Source organism: Eufriesea mexicana, unplaced genomic scaffold (assembly GCF_001483705.2).
Source record: "Eufriesea mexicana isolate 0111107269 unplaced genomic scaffold, ASM148370v2 scaffold474474846, whole genome shotgun sequence".
Taxonomy (NCBI): Eukaryota; Metazoa; Arthropoda; class Insecta; order Hymenoptera; family Apidae; genus Eufriesea; species Eufriesea mexicana.
This window is the reverse complement of record NW_016907973.1, coordinates 135,272-159,231: the sequence shown is the minus strand read 5'-3', so window position 1 is coordinate 159,231 and position 23,960 is coordinate 135,272. Positions and strand designations below refer to the sequence as shown.

Here is a 23,960-nt window from a genome sequence, read left to right as displayed (position 1 = left end):
AGGTAGTTAGTCAGATTCATTACGTCGTATAAGGTATAGTTATCTTACTTTTAATTCTCTTCTACTATTGGATAATCGTATATGAATGAACGGAACTATCCAATTATTATAAAGTATCTGGTACCTGTATTTGGAGACAAAAAATTCCGCTTTGCTGCAATATAGTAATCAATCTTAAATGATAGAATTATAATTGACATATATGATAAAAGTAAAATATCAATAGTTTAAAGCGATGCACAATATATTCATTCGTGATTTCATAAATTACATTTTTGCGCATCATCGATGGTAAGTATAGTTAATTCACATGGTTCGCCCACTCATTGTTAACGTGATAATAATCGTGTGAATATGTATACAATAACGCGTTTATGTTAGTTATCAAGTTGAGACAAGATACTTTGACACATACAAATGATTGTAATTCATTACACGAACTTTTTGGGCGTTACAAAAGAGTGCTTTATCGTATGACATATGAAGTATTGATATCTTAAATTATGATCATGTTATTGTGCTATTCTTTTGGAATTTATTAGTGATTAGTTGTCAACTGTCAATTATAAAATGCGTTGAGATATTTTTTTCTTTACTCCGTTTTAATGACGTAAGTAAAAAATGTTTGTGATTATAAGAATTTAACGATTAACATTTGTTTTGTTTACAAAAATTGCTAATATAATTGAGATAAATATAAAATATATATTTTATAAAAATGTCAGAATACTTGATAACATATCTATAGGAAATATAAAAATTATTGATTTCAGAAAATAATTGTTTATTTTACTATTTGTTATTTTTAAAAATAAAGTTATATACATAAGATTAAAAAAGATATTTAAACAATGTTCAATTCTTCATAAAGAAAACTTTTGAAATCAAAATTTTATTATTATAACAAAGATGTAGTATATTCTAAAAATTTATATTTTATTTTAGACAATTAGAAAAATGCTATGGCGTCCTCAGGATCACATAATGGGGATGCAGAAACTGAGAGTGATAAATTTGAAGGCTCTAAAATTGATCGTCATGGTTTCCTTCAAGATTCTAATTGTAGTTCTGACAGGTAATATAAAAGAAAGAATGTAACAATTATATGTTAATTTAATAATTGCAATAATATATAAAAATATGTATTCTTATGCTAATATTTGTGTAAATTAGCCTTGGTAAACAAGGAATACCACCAGAGGTAATGCTAAGAAGGGAACGGAAATGGATACAAATGTTAAACAATTGGAGCTATTTTATGAATACAAATTATCGTAAAGTAAGGGAAAGATGTCGGAAAGGTATTCCACCTTCTGTAAGGCTTCGTGCATGGCTAAATCTTTGTGGAGGTCAATTGTTGATGGACAAAAGTCCAAATTTATTTGAAGAATTGGTGGAACGATCTGGTGATCCAAAATATATAGATGATATCAAAAAAGATCTTCATCGTCAGTTTCCACATCACATAATGTTTATTGGAGAAGCTCCTGGACAAGAAGAATTATTTAAAGTATTGAAAGCTTATTCTATTTTAAATAGTAAAGTTGGTTATTGCCAAGCTCAAGCACCTATTGCAGCATTTTTATTGATGCATATGCCAGCAGTACAAGCATTTTGGTGCCTTGTTGCAATATGTGACAAGTATTTAATTGGATATTATAGTCAAGGAATGGAAACTTTATTACGCGATGGAGATATTTTATTTGCTCTTTTGAAAAGGGTATCTCCCATTGCTTATAAACATTTGGTTAGTGCTAATTGTTTCATACATAATTAAAAATAATAATATATACACCTATTGTCATTTATTTTTTCAGAAGAAACAAAAGATGGAACCAATTTTATATATGACTGAGTGGTTCTTATGTGTTTATACACGAACACTGCCATGGGAAAGTATTCTACGAGTGTGGGATATGTTCCTCTGCGAAGGTGTTAAAATTATCTTTAAAGTCGGACTAGTTTTGTTAAAAGGTAGTTTAGGTCGTGCATCTCTTACTAAACGTTGTCCAACATTTCATGAAACATTGCAAGTATTAAGAAATCCACCTCAGCATATTATGCAAGAAGAGGCTTTAGTTTATCAGGTAGGATATAATTTGTTTTTATGTCTTTTTCTTGTATGTATGTTCTGTTAAATAAATGCAATATTACAGATTCGAAAATTGAACCTAACAGAAGAAGATTTTGAATATGAACATCAACGTCAAATATTAAAACGGAAAGCAACAGAGCAAGTATCCCTTTCCACTGCCAATCGGACAGACTGATTAAGGAGAAAATAGATAGCATGTAAAATGAATAATGAGCTTACAGGTATTATTCCAAAGTGTGCCTTCCTTTATATATTTCATACTGTACAAATCATAAAATATATACAATTATAATTTTACACAACATAAAAGTACATATAGAGAGGTGTGAAAAGTACCTAACATCTTTAATACAAATTTAGGTAGTTCTTGAATATAATCACACATGCATATACATTCCTCAAATAGGACACATAAATTAACTTATCCCTATTTTCTCTACCACATCTAGGATTACAAATATGCACAATACTTGTAGATGTTTATAGTATCCTTTAATGCTGTATTATTTTGAATATATCTCTAGTTATGTAATTTCGTATAATTTTATTGATATTTATGTACAAAAGAACAAAAAGGATTGTAAAACATTACATTTTTTAAGAACAAAACTTAGAGATATTATATAATGTTATCAAATAAGAATTGTTTTGTTTAGCTCAATGTTGTTTTTGTTAAAATTGATCTAGTGACAAATGATGTAATTAAATAGATGTTATGAATATATTTTGCAGATTATTTAGTTTTATTGCAACCTTACACATTTTAATCCAATGGAATCTAAAATATAATTTCAATTAGATTTTGTGTGTATCGCTAACATTAATTTTCTCTATATTTATTATAAAATTTACCTAATTATATACATTATATATATATACACACATTATTTGATAGAATTTATGCGATGATTCTTAAATTTATCCAAAATATTGTAACGTTCGATAGCATTCGTAACTATGTTCGTTAAATAAAAAAAATCATCTTGAATACTTCGCGCAGGTAATATATCAAGTTGAGTGAATTTTGGTAAGAATAGAACACTCATCATGAATATAATAGCCATGGTGATAAAAGTACTTATGGCTACAAATAGAGGGTTTGACAACTGTGTTTGAGTAGTTTGTGCAGCTTCCGTATTGTCAAATGCATGGGCAGGCTACAAAGAACGATAGGAACGTGATATTGAGAAGATTAAAACAATATAACATTTTTTGTTTCCTTTCTTTTTTAAATCAAACGAATTTTCATTGATTTCAAGTTAGAACGTATGCTTTAACAAAGTAAAATAATGTCAAGAAACATCATGATTGTTTACTTACAATTGTTTTATAACCATGATTTTTTTTAAATTCTGACATAAAGGTTTTTAATGGAAAGAAGTAATATTGATAGAGAGGCTGTTTGACTGGAAATTCCACGTGAGTTTGAGTAATCTGAGGCATTTCACCGGAGGAAAGTGCTTTGGTTAATGAAGACAAACTGATCGTCGACCCTTTTTCTAATGCACTTTTGTACATCGCCGCTAATTCTGCCCTTGTAAATCCAAGCATTTCTGATTCTCGCATCTTATTAACGATAGGAATGCGGGACTGAAAAATAAATAAGAGAAATAAACAAAAATTAAAAAGATAATAAAAATATCACTCGCTTACCTCGTGATAATGCGGGAAGCTTAAATCAGTTGAATCAACCTTTTCGTTAAGTAACATATTTTGGTGCTGAAAACTTTGGTTTTGATATCGTCGTGTATTTTGTCGTGCATTCATATTGATCCTTTGAACAGCGTGATTATGTCGATCTTTATTCATATAAATTACATTCTTGTAATCTTTGTTCGATGACAATCGGTCGTAAATACTAATGGGAGGTGGAACATTAAACTCTTGAAGTTGGATCATTACCTTTTGAAGATATTCCCCGCTCGATTCACCGTTCATCTTCACGTTTCTAATAGGGTTCAGAAATACTAGGACGAGATAAATTAATTTCATTCTTTCCGTTGTACTTATTCGATGTATCATCGTAATCTCTTTTATTCTATATGAAATATATCTATCGATTAGTGAAATAAGCAGTTTTTCCTGCAACCATTTTGCCATATCTTTATCGCGGCATATTTTCAAATATCGATAAGACTTGAAAAATCAAAACAATATACATTTTAACCGATATCACATTGGTTTTATGATTAATAATCTTTTTCACGTTAGCGCTGTAATATCAACTCTTTGTTCCTTCAACTGTATGAAACTCAACTGTATATTCTTCTCTTCATTGAATTCCCGATTATACGATATTTTCTATTTTTCTCTCTTTACGTTTTCAATAGAAATACCATCTCTCGGATCTGCGTAACGAATACTCGCGGTCAGTATGTTCGCAATTGTACTAACCAGGGATGGACTGCACGAGTATCCTCGGCCAACTTTTTCCCCACCAAGTATTTCTGGAATTCTTGCTTATACGAACAAGAAGAACATCCATTAAGAAATCTGTATAAACTGTACGTTAAGTATATGCTTCAAGTTAATATTTTTATCGCTAGATTTCCGGTCATTGGATTACAATAAATTTTATTACGATTCCTGGCATATTTCTAACTCAACTTTACATGTATATACATATATTTGCAATTTTATTCCCGCCAAATAGAAATACTTATAATTAATAATTCACATTACTTTGTACACCCGTTTCCTCTGCTTAATCTCAATTTTAAAAGAATAAAATTTAATCGCTCATCTTTTCTGCAAATGAATGCATTATTTTTTTTATTATTTGTATGATTTGATAATAAACTCGACCACCGGAATAAATATTTACTACGACTATGTACTAGGTATAGAAGAAAATTTGATCAACGAAGAAATATAAGGATACCATTGAAACGTTATTTCTATTATTCCGTTAGGAATCGACTTATTTCAGAGTCGGTAATTTCATAGACACGCGATCGAATATAACGGACGTGCTCAAAACACCGGATGGCTAGGTTTTTGAATACTCGATACTTTGGAGACCTTGACGCGTGACTCACGATATCGTGTTTGCGTTATCATTTCGTATCCTCATCGGTTGGTCCGCTTTTTTCGCTCAGGTTGGAGGAATACGAGCGATTATTACGTGATTTGTGAAAAAAAATGGAAACAGTACAGTAAACCAGTCCAGAGGAAACACGTGACAAGATTGAGTACAATGGTAATTTGAAAATTTATGCTATTTGATGCAGGTTATAGATACAGAATGGTTTATTCGAGGATTGTGAGCTTCTTTTAATCAAAATATTGTAACAGAAACCTGATTTTCTTTTGTTCTACTGGCCTTTTTATCAATTTCGTTGTCTCATTGCAGTGTTCCATCGTTAAAAGGAAACTTGCACGGTGAAATAGATCTAAACGGTGAATCATGTTCTCGCCAGCCCCCAGCCGCAGCAATAGTGTCTATTTCAGAGATAATTGGTGGACCGAGAAATATTTATATTTTGCTTTCTTTTTCCATGTCGATTATTTTCGAAAAATACAAGTAAAATATTCATTATGAGGTAATATAACGTTAATTTCCTAATAAATAATTTGACGAAATGGATTAATTGTCATCGGTTTATTATGTAAATGATGATAAGTTTCAGACGTGGACGATGTACAATGAACTTTCAAGGAATTGCGGTTCACTGAATGGATTTATAAGGAGCCGTTAGATGACAACCTACGATTTTCTTTAATACGTTCATCCACTGTAATTACTTGGCTATCATTAGTTGTTCGGGTTACAATATCAATCATGTTAATGTTTTTCGCAATATCTGAAAAACGTACAACATTCGTTATACAATTTAATCATCGTCATTCTTTTACAAAGATAGATATCGATAATTTTGCAAAAAAAGAAAAAGAAACATATATTTATATATCTCAGTGTCAATAATAGTAATTTAAAATGTACATAACGGCACGTTTACATGTAAAATAGAAAATCAACGGTTCTACGAATAGAAGAATAATAATTGAACGTTATATATTATTGAGTTTTCGTATGTTTATTTTGTGCTGAAATTACGTTGAATATAATTTCTGGAATCTGAATTATGTGGACATATCTATTTAAAAAAGTAATTTTAGATTTTAGACGAATATTAAAAGAATGTACCGTACACTTTCCTGACTGGTTACGCGGATAAAAGGAGGGGGAAGAAGGGACAACTAAAATTGCTCGTATGGCTCGTTATTGTGTCGTGTATTTCCTTTCACATCGAGTGCACCGTTACCGATATCGCTTTACAATTTTTTTTTTCATACAAAAAAATGATTCGATGATCAGCGCCGCTACATCATTTTTGTCGTTCGTCAATTATCTTCGCATAAGATCGGAGAACGACCAATTGTCGTTACACGTATTTCATATATGTATATATATATGTATATATATGTTCATATATGTATATATATATACATATACACACACACACACACACATCTTAATCTTTAGCATAACCTCCCTCTTATAAAGTGAATATCATACAAAATCTAAGGCTATACGTAATTTAATTTTTAATTTTTCATTATATACGAACATAATGTAGTAATACAATACGCGGCTGTATTTCGATTTTATTCTCCTTATACTGTTTAATTTACAAGAAAAGATTCTAGCTTGTCATGGGTCAACGAGTTGGATTGGAGACGGCGGTGATAGGCCCTCTTCTTAGAGCTTTTACATTTTTCTCCATAAAGCATACAAAGCACGAAAATTATTCTTTTTCTCAGTTCTACATGGTCTAGTTCTACGCTGCTAAATCGATTTGAACTTCGTCGCGTATCATTTCTCTATGTATGCGCGCGCAGTTATAGTTACTACGTACACCGACTTCCGGCTGCTCAGCACCGTTTGATATCGGCCGCGAAAATTTAAAAAACTATTCGAGTATTGCAATCGTGATGTTCGATGCGAAACTTAATCGCGGTTAGTTAAAAACATGCCTTAAAAGGTATACATTATATACAGAACGAAAGAATACCGTTACGAAAGGTTAGTGCCTAAGTTGATTAAAAAGGACGTTCGACAGATATCTCCATTACTCTCTTGAGATCACGGTATACGATTTCATCGGGTGAAAGACTATCCTTTGAAAACATCTGATTCTGACATATTCGCGCGTTCAATTCAAACAACAAACAGATTTACTAACAATCATTTTCATCAGTTTTTGAAAATTTGTCGGGCGATAAGTATGAATAATGGTAAAAATCGCGTTGATAGCAATTTCTATAAAAAAAAAAAAGGCCGGGATACATTTTCTCTTCTATTTTTTTCTTCTTGGCTCTTAAATTTATCGTTTACGTTCAACACTGGTATTGGAAGATTGGAAACGTTATTTTATAGCAAATTTGGATCAACATAAACCAGACGCAAAAGAAGACGTATTTATCGAATGTATATTACAGACCGCTCTAAGAATTAATTACTAATTGCGTAGAAGAACATAAATATACGCTATAGCATATTCTAAAAATTAAACAGCGACAATTCATAGCACATCTTTACGCACACAATTTGAGCGTAACTTATGTATTTGTACATGGCAGCACGATATTTTTAAATGAACGTCGCATGTGTACTTATCGCAAATATCAGAATCCCCTACTTGATGGTATAATCGTCGAATAAATAAAAATTACAGGTTTGATACAAGCTACGCGTTAAAGAAAATCAGACTAACAAGTCTATACATGCCGCTAATTAATTAGATCGAGTAAAATACTTTATTGCTATGTTTGCAGGATAAGCAATCTCGTTAAAAATCTGATGTAAAGTTGCAACAATAAGAACTAATTATAAAGAATACTTTTGATAATACTTTGTTGTATTATCCACCTAACAGACTAATAGAATATTTCCTTCGTCATTACGATTTCGTAGAGAAGAAAAGTAATTGGAAATATAAAACGTACATACATACGAGGTGACCCATTTCGATCCATAAATGGATAAATTTTCGACAAATCCATTAATTCGATACGTTTTTTCAAACATCCTATTAAAGAATTTAATACTTGGATGTAACGTTTTAATCGTTTGTCTTTTTTCTTCGAGTATTATAACGATTGGAAAAACCACTATGTAACTTTTGTAATTCTGGCAGTTATTTATAATAAAACGTACATCGTGTCAGTTGACACGATTCATTGAATGATTGTAAAAGAACTAGAAAGTCGTATTAATTATGATTGATGTTTTGTTTCATGGTATTTAAATTTTGTATGAAACACGCAACACTTTGTTAAATTACAAGTGCATCGAGTCGGTGAAAAATGCTTAAAAAATTTTAACAAGAATATCCGTATCAAACGTAGAAGATTTTGCAAGTTCACTGAATGTCGGATAAAAGTGAATCGAAATTACAAGTTATAAAAGTATAAGATTGGTGTTATAAAAGCTGATTTCTATTGCCAGTTGTACATAAAGGATCGTGATTCATCACATCTTAAACTCGTCAGTCACATGAAATATCACAGGAACGTTAGTAGGTGCCATCGAATTTATGCATATCAGATAGATAGTACATTGCTCGTGCACGTGTTAAGAAAATATAAAGAATTAATAATAATATAAAAATAAAAAGGAAACCTCAAAGCTGTCCTGTTTTAATTTGACCATTCAAAGTATGTCAATGTGCCTCCATTATTAAGTCATTATTTTATGTACATTATACATTTAAAAAGCTTCTTCAATATACCTTTGTAAATCAACAAACACAAGCAATGGATAAAGCACAATGAAAAATTAAGTATAAGCATATAAAATGCCCTTGATAATTATCTTACTTGGTATCATTGCAAATTTCACTTCATGTATCAAAACTGTAAAAAAGCCTTTGCTGCAAGCACTTTAATCTCCAAGCAAAATAGTTTCCTATTGTGCTTTGCAAAAATCTTCCTTGTTTCTTTCAATTGTAATAAGCTTGTGCTGCTACGATTGACATCTGCATTTATTATAGCAAGGAAAGAGAAAATATCGAAATCTTTTGATCAAATTAAAGGTATTCTCTTTAGGGTAGTAAATTCTGTTTATAAACAAATTTATTCAAATTTCAATACCTTAGAATTATTTGTCAAATGCAGCACAATCATATTCTCAATACTTTATACTTCACTGCTATGGAAATAACACAATTTATAAACTTCTACACTAGCTGATTCATGTACTATTACTTAGCATTGTTATTTTTTTCAGATATTAGAGAAAATTTATCAAGAATGGCATCTTCAATATATAAAGTGAAACATAGTTGGTCAATCACTTTTTTCCGTCACAAGAAGAGTACTTAATATATATCCTACATGAATTATGATCCATGAAAAAGACCGCCGTCTCCTATTTTTCTTACACGTACTGCCTAATCATACCAACAAACGCCACGCACACGTTCTTATAGAGCACGCTGTATCATTATTCGCGCTACATGTTTCTAGCCAGTTACATAGAGCCATTTACCTCGAGATTAATTAAAGTTAATATCAGATTTATGATCAAGTTAATTTCAGTCAATCTCTGCTATTACGATTTAAATAAAAGATTAATGTATCAACACAGCCTGATATAATTAATAATACGCGGCATTATTGCGATTTATTTTTTGAGAGAAGATGGCAAACTGTGAAGCTACCATTAACTTTAACTTATATCTGAGGTATCTCCATATTATTATAATAGCACGTTTGCACTTTTATATACGCAGCTTACAAAATAAAAAGTTAAAAAAGTGGAATACACTTGCTATTCGATCAAAACGTACCTTCTTTCGTCAACAGACCGTATCAGAATCTTCATGATAAAAATAAAAAATTGTATACATTAATTTACAACAATGTTTTTAATATTTCTAATTCATACACTGGCTGTAAAAATGTCGATGTTTCTTTATACACATACTATGAGATGAAAATGTGTAACAAGAACAGTACATATAACTAATTACAAAATTGTTATTGCAACTTTGTAATTGTATATTTTGTCACATATTAACAGTAGTTACATTTACTGTTCTAAATTACGCATTTTTGCGTGCACATTAAAGTATGTTTTTTCTTTTTAAACTTTAAAACAATCGTTAATTCTGCGCAAAATTCTTATTAAATAATGAAAACGTAATTAATTATTATACATATATATCGCAGATCTTATTAATAACAGCTATTGTTTCGTACTTAAACATCACTTATTCTCTCACCGGTAGTAACATAATATAAATTAAAAGAAATTCATTAAAAGTGAGGCGCTGTGCTTGTAAATTTTACATTAAAAAATATAAAAATTGCATAATATTCTTTTACATGCGTATTGTGCGTATTGATTTAACTTTTCAAAAACAAATTTCGTCTATAGTTCAATTAAAGATCATTAGAAACTATAACTATTATACAAAGTGTTTAAGAATTTCCACTGTACAATTTTTGTTTATACTGATTCAAGAAAGTAAACAAGATTTGTATGAAAGAAAAAAAGTGCTATACTGACAACAAAATCATTGCATTATTATGCAAAAGTTCATATATTTACATACATGTAGTAATACTGTCACTCATGAAGTATATATAAATTGCTGGTAAGTATGTATGCAATTAACGAATGAAAAGATAGTATAGGGTATTCTCGAGTATTATGTTCACTAAGTTTACTAGACGTACGATATTAATGATGTAATATAGTGTAAAAGATAACAGTACGTGGAAATCCATACTCACTTTGTATCTTTGTAAATACTTCTATGTGTAATAAGTCTGTCATGAATATAGAAACAAATACGTCACACCGTTTGTTAATACAATAAAGCAACAGCGGGAGGCGATAATAGCGATTCTAGTTACAGATAGAGCATATTCATTTTTTAGATCTCTATCAATTACAACATAATCGAAGCGCAAACTAGCAACTAATTGATTCTCGGTTAATGAGTCGGTTATACACACATGTACATCGAGTAGGGACGTGCATCATAGCACGCGAATGGAATGGAACTGACACGGAAAGGAAAGAAAAATAAATCTTGTCGACCGATGTGATGTAAATCAAGAATTTAATGTGATTGTCCCCTGCCATAAGTGAATGGCTTAGCAGCGCACGTGCCGGAGTTAAAAACTTGACTAGAAAAGAACGAGCGTGCGAAGAAGTAACATATATAATGTCTGATTTTATAATTTTGTTTCAGAGATTCCATATTTTTTCTTTCCTTATTTATAGTAATCTCATCGACTTGTTTTCATTTTCAGTATTATTCACTGTAAGTGAGAACACTAACAGTTATTGGTAGTTCCTGATATTAATAAATGTGAACATTCAATTTTATTTCAATGTAATATCTTCAATGGTTTTATTTTCTAATTAATGATAAATTCACAGAAGCTTCTACAATGAGATTTGTTTCTTAATTATTGGCGTAATTTAATTAATAAATTTCCATTCGATGCATAGAACTACCCACATCTTTCAGTATTCTCGAGTGAAAACCTAACTCCTATTGTGCCGCGTAAGCCCTCCAATTATGCGTAACACTTCGTCGATGACTTACAAAGCACATTTGCGGACATGCCACATACATAGATATATCCCTAATCATTTCGTGTATGAAAAAGTAAAAAATGGTTCTTCTCCCCGTGTTTCAATTCACAGCAATTTTACATGCCGTACAGATAAAGTACGTGCTGTTCTCCGTGCATTTCAAACTGAATAAAAAGATCAGTCTTTCTTTAGAAGAAAAATTAGAACAGGCGTGTGTACGCACGCTTTATTTTGTATATGACACGTATGTTACAAATAAACTAACACACATGTGTGTGATATCATTAATAATTATAAGATAGATCATATCGGTGTCTGATTTTTCCTTGTCATCGGATGGTATATTAACAACGAATGCCAGTAGAAACTTTTGGAAGAATACAATACAGTCCTTAATTATGTTTTGAGCCATATAAACTGTGCCACCTATATTTGATCGTGTGTTAAAAAGAAAAAAAGAAAAAAAAAAAGAAAAGGAAAACAAAAATATATGGATAATATAAAAATAAAGAAAAGAGATATACGAATGTTTTTAAGCACTCGTATTTTACAATTTTAATATTACAATGCAATTTGTATTTTAGGTTGAGTTTGGACATCATATTGGTATAATATATTAAATATAAAAACACGATCAAATATTAGGTTGAAAAGTTATATGGTCCATTTGTCAAAATATTCGTACGTCTTATAAATACGCTTAATTTCTTCACTAGTCCATCAAATAATCGTATTTATTAATAAAAACGCACTTACTTTGTTGCGTCAATGCTTTCCTCATATGTTCCATTTTCAATCACAAAAATGTTTAATACACTCTTTCGGTTTTTTCTCAATTTCATCAATAAAAATAAGTCATTGAGAGAGATTCACAATGTTGTCAAAAAGGTAATATCACGAGCGTCTTCACTGTACTGCACTTTGTCATAGTTAACCAACAAATAGTTAACTTCATTTGTGTATTGTATCAAACCAATTGTGTATTTATCCTAATCCTATGAGTTCGTCAATGTGACATGTTTACTGCTTATTTCTTGTGGTACAAATAGATGTCTAATACACATAATTCAATAGTCTGTGCATAATATATGAAAACTCTCAAAGACTGATAGTTGCTTATGCACATGTATATTCAGTCTAACTTCGTGATGTACTTGTTTCACCAATACATTAGTAATTTCTTTGGTTGGCCCAATATATGTTTCTTTGAGCATTCGTACATTTTCAAACACTTTTAGTACGTGAATTGTCTTTATGCACATATTCACCAAACATTATTAAGATGTTCCAATGTTACATTTTGTAGTATTAAGAAGCTGGTTCATCGTCGGCTAAATTATGAAGATCCGAATAGTTCACGATAGCACGGTGTAAAAATTCATATTGTGCCTAAAAATATTAATTTATTCATTGAATTACAATATTATTTATGTTAATTTTATTTGTAAAATAATTTTTTAATATTAAATTTAAATTACATACAAAGGTGCTAATCATGCCGTGTCTCTGTGAACGTAATTTTTTTGTTGTTGTAAAAATATCTACGCGTTTTTCAGTCCTTAGTTGTTGAACCAATATACTAAGAGCGACAAACATGGAACTCCTATCCGATCCATAACTGCAGTGTACAACTAATGAACCACTTGATTCTGTATCATTTGTAAGCGTTTGGTTTACAAGTTCAATGAGACCACGAGTTACTTCAGGTACTTCTCCCTCTACTGTTGGCCATCCATGATATTGGTATTGCGTTACTACAACATTCTCATCGGTTTTTGTGTTAGAAACACAAAATTCACGATGAGTGTAATATGGACAACTCTCGCTTTGAATATATCTAACTCTTATATGGTCATAAACTGCTTCGTCATCAGGCCAATAACGTGGACATTTTCGTGGACCTTCATTTAACTGAAATAAATTTTTATATTACTATTTCTATGATACTCTAAGGGAATAGTAGTTTTATATTATATAACATACTTATTCAACGTCGGAGGCACAACAATACTTTTCGTCCGACTATATAAGTATCAACATAATATATAAGATATAAGTTGCGTACCACATATGATATTTACGCAGAGTTCGAGAAAAAATTAAAAATTGATAGAATTTCTAAGAAAAAAAAAAGGAAAAAATCTTACATCGGATAACATTACTATGGTGGAGATGCACTGTTCTGAAATCATTCGCCAAAAATCTGCTATAGTAGTATCTAATGGATCTTGAGTAATAACAAACGACTCAGAATTGTCATAGCCTTCAATAAACGACGCATTTATGTATGTTGAGTGTTCTCTACCCGGAACAGGTGTAAGAATTACTCGATTTCTGTCATATGGTATTATTAATTCGCTTCTGTTCTTGGTTTTATTTTCTTCACCACCACCAACAGAATATGACTTTCTATCTTCTAATACAGAATTGATTTTCTACAAATAACAAAAACAAAATGTACATCTTATCAATTGACTCATTTTTTTATACAACTCTTACGTTTTTACTAGAATTTATTACTTACATCATACTCTTCTTCCATTCTACATTTTTCTTTACCGTTATCTCTTTGTCTTAATCTTGCAACTGTAGTTTTAAGCTGCGATGCTGGAATTTCTGTATCTCCGTATTGTGCCATTTCCATCAATGCACGATAAATAAAGATATACTGTTTCAACGATTGCACTAAGAAGTTTCTTTGATGTCTCAGATCACATACTGTATTGAAAATCGAAACCTGGCCCTCTTCTGCAAGTTGTTGCAGTAAAGAATCTAATGCAACTAACGTTCCAGTGCGTCCGACACCTGCACTACAGTGTACCAATATTGGGCCCTTTTCTAATGAATAAGCCTCGTTTACTCTTTTAATGAACCTCAGTATCGCATGAGGATGTTCTGGTGCCATAAAATCTTTCCAAACTAAGAAATGATATTGAACAATGGTGCGTGCGTCTCGTTCTCCTAATCGTGTCATCTTTAATTCACGAACAACATAATCCGAATAAGCTCTTTCTCGGACATGTTCAACAGTGATGTCACCAAAATTTTTGGTTTCACCTTTATCTGGCCAATATTTTGCGCATTTCGTTTTTGAGTATTCTTCAAGGTTAGTTAACATAAGTATCAATTCAAGATGTTGTTCCCAAATCATTCTCCAATAATCACAAACAGTATTTTCCATTGGACCTTGCGCACATATAAATTTCTTGCGTTCTTTATATCCTAATACAAAGTTCGCATTTATGTAGTCAGATCCACAAATCCCATCCATTTGCGCGAGTTTTACTCTAGTCTGATCGTAACACTTTATATCCGGATAACGATTTTTATAGAGATTTTCGCGTGCTTCCGAAGCCCTTGTTGTACGATCTGTGAATCTATCTGGTAGTAGTTCAAACTCATGTTGAAAACCATAATCAGAATCTCGGTGTCGTTCAAGATATGACTGAAGGAGTTCGCTTTTGGGAATCGGAGGCATATCCGGCGGACTTGCCGCTACTAGTTGATGTCTTCCTCTCAGACTTCTGCATAAATGTCTTAAAATACAAACATTTATGAAACTTTAAGTACATATAAATGTCCTTTGTTAAATGTACAATAGTATGTATTCTTTTACCTGAAACTATTTCTTAAGGTTATAATTTCTTCCCCTCGTTGTTGAGCACGTCTTGTGTATCTATGCAATACACAAAGTGCAATAATAAGAATAATGATGATCAATATAAGAGCAATGGAAATTTGTAAAATTACGCTGAGTGTGGTCACTTCCGCTGATACCATAGTTATAGGATCTAGTCCTCCATAAAGAGGATTAAAGTAGTTACTATAGGCTGGTAAAAGTTGGTCTTGATTTCCAAATACTATAAAAAAACATCTTGTTACATGAAGTACTTCAAATATAAAATATGTGAATTTATCTATCAATACTAGACATACCAATGACTTCAATGAAACCTGTGTAGTTCGACTTTTCATCCAAAAAACCATCCTGGGCGGTAAATGATGGTAGTTCGGAAGATACATCGTTGCCCTTTGTTTTCTGAATAGCTATATTGTCTCTTTTTTTCCTTTCTACAGTTTCTGTGTGATTGCTGTCTATCATATTGGCAATGGTTGTTTCCATCCTCTGAGTAGTGAAGGTCGATGCAGTTGTAGTGAGAATAGTAGTCAATGTTACTGGCGTGGTAATAGTAGTAGGTGTTACATTGAGTGGCGGCGTAGTTGTTGAAACTTCAGGAACAAAATGTAATAACGGCGGAGCAGCTTTTGGCCGAAGTCCAATACATTTGTTGCACATGCTGCTACTGTTGAATGATTCACCATCACCAAGGAAAATTTCCGATATTAATCGATCGCTATCAAATGTTTCTGCAACATAAGCTCCACCAGAAGGTGAATTATGTGCATACTGATACGAATATACATTGATTTCCTCAGGTGGTGGTAAATCAGAAACACTTTTTTGTGGAGCTAATTTTACTAGATAAACTCGATAACAACATATAGGGCCATTTCGTTCCGTGATTCGTGGCAGATACAGCTTAAACAGCTGTTTACCTTGATTTTCGATTTTCCGCCATGATCGCATGTTTAAGCTATCCCTATCTGGTATTGTAATCGGTGTGGTACAATTACCGATAGCATCCTTTCCTGGTGTACGAGATCTAGTTACGCCATTCACACGAACAGTATAATTGGTATTAGGAGGTATCTGATTAAAGTGTGTGCTATTTTTCTTGTAAACGCTCCAATTCTGTGGTCCCCAAGTATCGATATCTAAACGGCCCATGTCATTTTTAAATCTAGCAATGCCAGTTAATTGTATATTATAACGGTTAATAACACCATTTGGTTTTGCAGGATGAACCCATGTAATAGAAATGAAACTAGAGCTACTTATATTATCAAATCGACAATTAACAGATAAATTTTGCGGAGGGCTAGCCACTGGAATTAAAATAAAATTTGTAATTTTTAATTTCTGAAGATAGAAAACACTGCGTTTGTAAGATTAATAATTTTACCTCCATCTATAGTAGTGCCATTCACTTCAGTGCTCCAGTTTCCACATTCCTTTGTATATTCGCTACATGCGGCAATTTTAAACTTATACGTTGTGGCTGGGTCGAGATCGACAAATGCATACACGGTAAATTGCTGCGCAGGATAAACCGCTTCTCTTTTCTGATCTTTATGTGTAACCATTAAATTATAGTAATGAACGTGTTCTTTTAAATCCGGCGGTGGCACTGACCATCTTATTGTAATAGAATTTTCGGTAACTCCGTTAACAGAAACTTTTGGCACAAATATAGGATCTATAACAAATTGAATTGATCTATTATTTGGTAGTTCAGAAAAAGAAAGTATACAATCAATATTATACCTTATTTTATTACCTTTCTCAAGTGTAGTAATCCAACGTGGATCGAGTCGTGCGTGTGATTTACCCACAATATTTGTAGCGCTAATACCAATTTGATATGCTGTACCACTTTCAAAACCTTTCAAAACATAACTTGAATTACCGCCTCCGATTTCTTCGGAATAATATTGATATTGATTAGTTCCGTTTTTCATATGTTGGATAATATATTTTTTAATCGGTTCATTGCCATCGTTTACAGTCCAGTTCAAAAATATACTTCCAGCGCCAACGGCTTTCATGAAGTCGATGCTTACTTTAGGTACATCAATCACAAAAAGATGTCTATAAGCGCTAATTTCACCGTTGTAATCGCGTGCTTTACAAATATACGTTCCGTTATCTTTACGTGTCAGACTCGCAAATTCTAGAGTCAATACAGTTAGAGTTTCGTTTATTGGTGTGATAGTAGTAAAATCCTTCCAGTGCTCAATGCTTTCTGAATCATTTCCTTTTAACCAAGTAAATTCGGACAATGGAAAACCATGTATGTGACATGTCAAGTTAGCTGATTCCATTACTTTAGCCCTAATGTCTTCTCCAGCTGTTATTCTACCTGGTTCTAAAATAGAAATAACTCATAATTAAAAACATAAAAGGTAATACAGTTTTGGAAATTATAAAACTAATTGATAATTGACATTTACCAATAACTCTAATATGAACATCCTTTTCTAAGAGTTCTCCTTCTGCAGTTTGTGCCATACACTTGTAGTCTCCTGTATCATTTCTACTAGCCTGTTTAATATCCAAACGTCCTCCAGATTCAAAATCTTTTATAGTGGTGAGATTTTTTCCATTGCTGGTCCATGACACTTGGCCAGGTACATTGAGTTTACATATTAATGATGGTGTACTACCAGCCTCTATACCTTCTAAATCTTGAGATGCTGTAATTTCTAACACTGCTGGATTCTCATTTTTTGACTCAGTGGTTTCTACTTTTTCAATAGCTGCATGAGGACATATAAAAATATGTATAAATCATGTATTAATTTTGATATCTGTATGATACATGAATGTTCAAAGTAACGCAAAGTCTTGTCAGTTTGATGATAATAGTAATAAAGGATAAATTGATAAATTGATTAACATTATTTTCTATGCATATGGTAGTTTATATGTTTGATTAGAAAAGAACTTTCAGCTAAGTATGTGAACGAATCAAGTAACTGGCTCATTAACTCATTGAAATCATAAAAGTGGAATCATATAAACTGGCCAATTTTTATCTTAACAGTTTAAATTGCCAAAGATCTGAAATATATTTTACTATAATTCTTGTTATAGAGGGTTTGATGGTTGAATATGAAATTATAGTTCAATATTAAGTATGGAAAAAGGAAAGAAAAAGAAAAAAAGGCAAAGATTTGTTTACAGCCAATATAAAATTTAAACGAAACGAAAATTATTAAACAACTGGAACTATTTCTAATTCATTAATTCGGTAGAATATTTATTTATGAGTTAACAATGACAACTGCTTATTTTAAAAATGATTTTATATTTTTTATAATTATGTAAACTTTATAACCTATAAAAATATGAATCTAAAATAATGTCATTTTATTTGAAATTCTTGTTCTTTGTGTAAAATGTAAAAGTGTGTGTATGTCGCGTAAATGATTTATTTAATGACTTCTCAACAGTTAGCACGATGGCACTAGTGACTCAATAAGCGACGTTTTCTCACGTTAAATGTCTTTAAATCATGTATCATATACGATTAAATTATTTTTATTTATCAACGGAAATAATCGTTGTATTTAAAAAAAGATACGAATTATTAAAAAAAAATAAAAAATAAACAAAATTTGTTCGTAACAATTGTTCTGGTTATTATATAAGGAGTAATATTTTTTACAATTTTTAATTCAACTTTCTTCGAAATTTATAATTTTTTTTTAACTGTGAACAAAAATTACTCTGAACAAAAATATAATTTGATTTCTATTTAATAATATCAGTACAAGACACAAAACGGATGTTTCCCGTAAATACAAAAATGATATTTAAGTATTTAATGTACCGCGTTGAAATGGATCGGTAATCAGGAAGCGATTACAAAATAAGGGATCACTTTAACATTCATTTATCGTTGAATTTGATAATTCGGTCGTTATAATCATAATCACTATTCATATGTAATTTATCGAAATGAATTCTGCTTTATTAGTGTACCTCTATTTACCTATTTGAGTGTATATGAAAGACGTAACAAGGTTAAATGAAATAGGAATCGATCGAGCAGCAACATACCACTGATCATATCATAAATAAATTTAAATCACGATACGAATAACAAAATGTAAATAATGAACTAACGGATAAATGAATCTTTCAATACTAAACATGTTATATTCTATCATTTGGAAATACATATACAGGAAATTGACTTTATGCTTTTTCCGGTAATTAAACAGATAGAAAAATTGTCTCTCCTAATATAAACACGGATCGCATAACAAACAGGAAATAAGAGACAAGGGTACATCGAACGATAAATAATTGAAATTATCAAGATACGCCAATGACATTCGATATCTTTTTATGTTGTTAATTAATCGTGCATGGCGATATGCAATTTTATACGCTTACATAAGTAACAAATCATTTGACGCAAGTTAAAGCTATTGCCATTACAAGAACTTTTTAAACGAAGGATAACAGTCATGAGGACGATGACAGCGGTACATCGTGTATTCGTTAACTACATCGCTTATAACGTTCATTGTATTCTCTGTCGACGTTCGATGAGAAGAGCGGAAGAAGCTGTCGTTGCATTTGAATCAATCACGAGATGATTTGTAAAAGTATTTGTATGACTTACCGGATTCATCAAGGCCGGCGACGATAAGTACGAAAAAGCAGAGTACCATCAAAGGGATACTCGACATCGGTAGACCACTTCGGGGAAACATGGCGTCGTGACAACCGGGCGTGAGCGTTGTATCCCTGGCCCTTTTCCCACTTCCTGCCACCTTCTTATACGTTCTCGATTCCTTTCACAATCCCATGACGTGCAGTTAGTATCGCCTGTCCATTTGAATCACGATCCAATTCACTATTTCATATCACGCTTCGCACTTACGTGCGACGCACTTTTCGAGATGCTCGGACACACTTTGCAAATCTCACCCCGTAATAGTGCTGGCGAAACTGAATCATATTATATGAATGTAATGTAGGTGCCTCGACGAACACCACGCCGCCAAATGCGAACGATTGACACTGCCCTCCGTCGGGCCTCTGTTCCAGGTTCGGGTAGACACGTCGATAATGAAGGTGGTTGTCCTGAGGGCGGGAAATTGCATCGAGTCTATTTATTATACACTGTTTTGCTTTTCTTTTTCTTTCAACAACATTAAAAAGTAATTTTGTTCCATTACGTATGACAGGAAAAATTTAATTTTTAATATGTTACTCGAAATTACAATTATGTAATATCGATGAAATAAATATATAAATATAAATATATGTATACATATATATATACATTCGTATATGTACATATGTATGCTATGAATGATTAATAATACTTTTTCCAAATATGCTTTAAAAATATTTATATATATGAAACTATTATAATAATATTTTTATACGTATTTAATTCTTGAACCCCCTTTTTATCATTGATCAAATTTGTAATTAGATATGTTTATATCTAGAATTTTTATACGTATTTAATTTTAGCTTTTATACATATTTCATTTTTAATCAATTTTAATTCCATCAGTTTTATTATATCGTAAAAAATAAATTAAATATACTTTATTATCGATGTGGCATGATCGTTATTTCTGTATTATGTCTTCTAGGGGGCTCTTGCTATGTATAACTGCCACTGACATGCACATATTCTTGCCTTTATAAAATGTTCTTCAATCTGTTTAGTTTTCTTACTTTTCTTCTTTTTTCCGCGTAAATCTCAGTGCATCAGAAAGTAGTATGGCTGAGTTGATTTTAGATCCCAACATTCGAGGTTGGGTGTTCCTGCCTATCGTTGTGATTACGTTTTTAGTAGGCATTATTCGACATTATGTTTCGATATTACTTGCCTCACAGAAAAAGGTTGAACTTCATCAAGTACAAGACAGGTTATTATTTGAATTCAAAAATTGTATTTTGAGCCTGTCAAAAAATTTAATGAAAAATTTACATATTATTATGGTGATTTTCAGTCAAGTGATGATTCGCTCCAGACTTCTTAGAGAAAATGGTCAATATATTCCAAAAATGGCATTTATTAGTAGAAGACATTTCTTTAATAATGAAGAAACAGGTTATTTTAAAACACAAAAACGTGCTCCAGTATCACAGAATCCAATGACAGATCCTAATATGATGACAGATATGTTAAAGGGAAATGTCACTAATGTTTTACCAATGGTATTAATAGGTGGTTGGATTAATTGGATGTTTTCTGGCTTTGTCACAAGTAAGTTCAATAGATTGAATGTATGATCCAAGGTATAATTTCATTCATTTTGAATTGATATTGATATTTTCATTTCAGCTAAAGTACCATTTCCGTTAACGTTACGTTTTAAACCAATGTTACAACGTGGGGTAGAATTAGCTACTCTTGATGCCGCATGGGTTTCATCAGCATCTTGGTATTTTCTTAATGTCTTTGGACTTCGTTCCATTTATACGCTTGTTCTTGGGGAAAGTAATGCTGCTGATAATCATAGACTTTTACAAGATCAAGTATCTGGTGCTGCAATGTCTATGCCACCAGATCCAAAAGCTGCTTTCAAATCAGAATGGGAGGCATTGGAAATATATGAACATAATTGGGCACTGCAAGGAATTGAAGCAGATCTTATAGGATCACAAAGAACGGATACAAGTGAAGGCATGTATTAGTAATAATGAATTTTGTCACTTTGTATTTTTAATAATAATTTATATTTTATAGGTAGCAAATAATATACAATACATCTATATCTATAGATATAGCATGTGCCATTTTGGAAAGATGATTCAACTTCTAAGTAATTATTAAATGAATTAATAATCTGAATTAGCACAATAAAAATTTTATTATTTATGGCATTTCCTAAAATATTATTTTATATTTTATTAGCATATCTGAATCACACTTTTTGTTAGTAATTTGTTACACTTTTAGTTTCATATGCATAAAAATTGTTCACACTTACCACCATAGGAATATATTTTCATCTACTCTACATTTTCATGGTACAAATAAATATTCATATTTAATATTTATAAATTGTTTAACAATATGTACTATAAAATTTATCATAATAAATATTTGTTTTACAAATGTACATTAAGAATTCCTTACTAAAGTTTAAATTAAGATCAGCAACTAAAATTTTATATAATTATGTACAATTGCATTTGTACATCATTAATACATCAAATTAAAAATTACAAAGGTTCTATCTTAGGATATAAGTCTGTTCGATGATGATTTTCGCATGGCATATTTTGGCGAATTTGTTGTAATAGGTTCAAATCAATCTCTGCTAAAGCCATGTCAGTTTTATCACTACATTGTGCTATTATTGTTCCCCATGGATCAATAACCTGGTAAAATTTTATATACATAACACGAGTATGATACTTAATTTAATAAAACTAATATATATTACAAAATTATTTACCATTGCATGACCCCAGCTCACTCTCTTTTTATTATGTGTACCAGTTTGAGCAGCAGCAATAACATAACACTGTGTTTCTATAGCTCTAGCACGTAATAATATTTCCCAATGTGCAGCTCCTGTTTGATATGTAAATGCTGATGGATATGTAAGAATTTCTGCTCCCATATTTCTCAATGACAGAGATAATTCAGGGAAACGCATATCATAACACTAACATTAGTGTTAAGTAAATATGATTTTCTTATATTTGAGGTAGCATAATATTAAACTAGTATAAAAAGGATACAATACTGAGTGCTAATTTACCAATTGGTGTAGATATAGGTGGTTCAATTTTTTTTCCTGGTAAAACATAATCAGATTCCATTAATCTGACTCCAGTATTTTTATTATCCATATCAAATAAATGTATTTTCCGGTAAGTACTGACAATTTCCCCTTCACTATTGATTACAATATGTGTATTACTTATATGATTTCCAGTGTTATCTAACTATAAATATAATTAAAATAATTATATAAATTGAATATTAATTTTTTATTTCAGAAAGAAATGCAAATTTCTTACTGATTCGTGTAGTCCACCTAATGACAACCAAATTTTATTCATTTTTGCAATTTCTTTATAGTTTGCTACTGTTGGTCCATTTAAAGGTTGAGCCATAGCTATTATATCTTTTTTATTATCCGCTAAATAATCACAGGCTTCAGGGAAAAATGCAATCTACCAAAATATTTGCAACATTTGAATAAATATAATTAATGTTAAAAAGTTAATTTGAATTTTATTTATACTTACACAAGCTGTTCTGCACTTAGCTTTCTCAACAAGTTCACGTACAGTTTGTAAATTTTTCTCTTTGTCATTTGTTGATGTCATTTGACATACTGCAATTAATGGATTTGCCATGGCACTAAAATGTTTTATAAGCTGTTTCCTAAAAGATTATGATATAGTGTAATAAAAATAACTAAAAAGATACTTAGTCTTTTTATATTTATACCAATATAAAATTTAGTTTATACAATAATTCAGGCAATTTATTGCTTATTACTTATTAAATAATATTACTTCATTTCCTTTACAATTATTACCTTTGATAGTGAATGATAGTAAAATTACTTAGAGAACGCATGCTTATCACTTATTTACATTACAGGTAAAGATATTTAATGAAATGAAAATATTAATGATGAAGTGCGATATAACATTATATGTTTACTAATATTTATGCATTTCGTAAT

At 31.1% G+C, this 23,960-nt stretch overlaps 5 protein-coding genes and 1 long non-coding RNA gene across 8 annotated transcripts; 3 read left to right on the top strand and 3 right to left on the bottom strand.

Moving 5' to 3' along the window:
- Window positions 1-225: 225 nt before the first annotated feature.
- wkd (TBC1 domain family member whacked) lies at window positions 226-2,477 on the top strand. 2 transcript variants are annotated; one of them, XM_017904480.1, is made up of 5 exons: window positions 226-291; window positions 946-1,075; window positions 1,174-1,747; window positions 1,818-2,087; window positions 2,157-2,477. In XM_017904480.1, the coding sequence occupies exons 2-5, from the start codon at window positions 963-965 to the stop codon at window positions 2,268-2,270; spliced, it is 1,071 nt and encodes a 356-aa protein (XP_017759969.1). In that variant the 5' UTR covers window positions 226-291; window positions 946-962; the 3' UTR covers window positions 2,271-2,477. The 2 variants fall into 2 exon arrangements, with proteins under 2 accessions (XP_017759969.1, XP_017759960.1); XM_017904471.1 differs by lacking the exon at window positions 226-291 and adding an exon at window positions 575-610.
- A 502-nt stretch (window positions 2,478-2,979) lies between these two features.
- Window positions 2,980-4,122, bottom strand: LOC108550778 (uncharacterized). Its single transcript, XM_017904638.1, has 3 exons — window positions 3,749-4,122; window positions 3,416-3,685; window positions 2,980-3,252 (listed from the first exon to the last, which is right to left on the bottom strand). The coding sequence occupies exons 1-3, from the start codon at window positions 4,115-4,117 to the stop codon at window positions 2,980-2,982; spliced, it is 912 nt and encodes a 303-aa protein (XP_017760127.1). The 5' UTR covers window positions 4,118-4,122.
- A 1,012-nt stretch (window positions 4,123-5,134) lies between these two features.
- LOC108550786 (uncharacterized) lies at window positions 5,135-5,789 on the top strand. The gene is made up of 3 exons (XR_001890441.1): window positions 5,135-5,294; window positions 5,448-5,637; window positions 5,725-5,789. It is a non-coding gene; the product is annotated as an uncharacterized LOC108550786 (long non-coding RNA).
- Window positions 5,790-12,254: 6,465 nt separating this feature from the next.
- Window positions 12,255-20,284, bottom strand: Ptp69D (Protein tyrosine phosphatase 69D). Of its 2 annotated transcripts, XM_017904626.1 has the most exons (11): window positions 20,215-20,281; window positions 19,907-20,112; window positions 17,724-18,029; window positions 17,051-17,638; window positions 16,676-16,969; window positions 15,588-16,598; window positions 15,268-15,511; window positions 14,176-15,187; window positions 13,799-14,086; window positions 13,134-13,562; window positions 12,960-13,040 (listed from the first exon to the last, which is right to left on the bottom strand). In XM_017904626.1, the coding sequence occupies exons 2-11, from the start codon at window positions 19,995-19,997 to the stop codon at window positions 12,960-12,962; spliced, it is 4,344 nt and encodes a 1,447-aa protein (XP_017760115.1). In that variant the 5' UTR covers window positions 19,998-20,112; window positions 20,215-20,281. The 2 variants fall into 2 exon arrangements, with proteins under 2 accessions (XP_017760105.1, XP_017760115.1); XM_017904616.1 differs by having other exon boundaries at window positions 12,255-13,040; window positions 19,907-20,284.
- Window positions 20,285-20,899: 615 nt separating this feature from the next.
- Window positions 20,900-21,945, top strand: EMC3 (ER membrane protein complex subunit 3). The gene is made up of 3 exons (XM_017904492.1): window positions 20,900-21,173; window positions 21,258-21,514; window positions 21,593-21,945. The coding sequence occupies exons 1-3, from the start codon at window positions 21,025-21,027 to the stop codon at window positions 21,943-21,945; spliced, it is 759 nt and encodes a 252-aa protein (XP_017759981.1). The 5' UTR covers window positions 20,900-21,024.
- A 531-nt stretch (window positions 21,946-22,476) lies between these two features.
- On the bottom strand, window positions 22,477-23,868 carry NitFhit (ntrilase and fragile histidine triad fusion protein NitFhit). The gene is made up of 6 exons (XM_017904504.1): window positions 23,811-23,868; window positions 23,515-23,653; window positions 23,284-23,439; window positions 23,002-23,208; window positions 22,713-22,925; window positions 22,477-22,635 (listed from the first exon to the last, which is right to left on the bottom strand). Exons 1-6 carry the CDS (start codon window positions 23,849-23,851, stop codon window positions 22,477-22,479), a joined length of 915 nt encoding a protein of 304 aa, XP_017759993.1. The 5' UTR covers window positions 23,852-23,868.
- Window positions 23,869-23,960: the final 92 nt, after the last annotated feature.

Coding starts and splice junctions, on each gene's coding strand:
- wkd (XM_017904480.1), top strand. CDS start 963: ATGGCGTCCTCAGGATCACATAATGGGGATGCAGAAACTGAGAGTGAT. Junction 1,076..1,173: donor TCTAATTGTAGTTCTGACAG/GTAATATAAAAG, acceptor TGTGTAAATTAG/CCTTGGTAAACAAGGAATAC. Junction 2,088..2,156: donor AAGAGGCTTTAGTTTATCAG/GTAGGATATAAT, acceptor GCAATATTACAG/ATTCGAAAATTGAACCTAAC.
- LOC108550778 (XM_017904638.1), bottom strand. CDS start 4,117: ATGATACATCGAATAAGTACAACGGAAAGAATGAAATTAATTTATCTC. Junction 3,686..3,748: donor GCTTCCCGCATTATCACGAG/GTAAGCGAGTGA, acceptor TTTATTTTTCAG/TCCCGCATTCCTATCGTTAA. Junction 3,253..3,415: donor ATCATGGTTATAAAACAATT/GTAAGTAAACAA, acceptor CGTTCTTTGTAG/CCTGCCCATGCATTTGACAA.
- Ptp69D (XM_017904616.1), bottom strand. CDS start 19,997: ATGTTTCCCCGAAGTGGTCTACCGATGTCGAGTATCCCTTTGATGGTA. Junction 18,030..19,906: donor CGCCGGCCTTGATGAATCCG/GTAAGTCATACA, acceptor GTCCTCATGCAG/CTATTGAAAAAGTAGAAACC. Junction 16,970..17,050: donor GATTACTACACTTGAGAAAG/GTAATAAAATAA, acceptor AATTTGTTATAG/ATCCTATATTTGTGCCAAAA.
- EMC3 (XM_017904492.1), top strand. CDS start 21,025: ATGGCTGAGTTGATTTTAGATCCCAACATTCGAGGTTGGGTGTTCCTG. Junction 21,174..21,257: donor CTTCATCAAGTACAAGACAG/GTTATTATTTGA, acceptor GGTGATTTTCAG/TCAAGTGATGATTCGCTCCA. Junction 21,515..21,592: donor GTTTTCTGGCTTTGTCACAA/GTAAGTTCAATA, acceptor TTTTCATTTCAG/CTAAAGTACCATTTCCGTTA.
- NitFhit (XM_017904504.1), bottom strand. CDS start 23,851: ATGCGTTCTCTAAGTAATTTTACTATCATTCACTATCAAAG. Junction 22,926..23,001: donor GTAAATTAGCACTCAGTATT/GTATCCTTTTTA, acceptor CACTAATGTTAG/TGTTATGATATGCGTTTCCC. Junction 22,636..22,712: donor TGAGCTGGGGTCATGCAATG/GTAAATAATTTT, acceptor AAATTTTACCAG/GTTATTGATCCATGGGGAAC.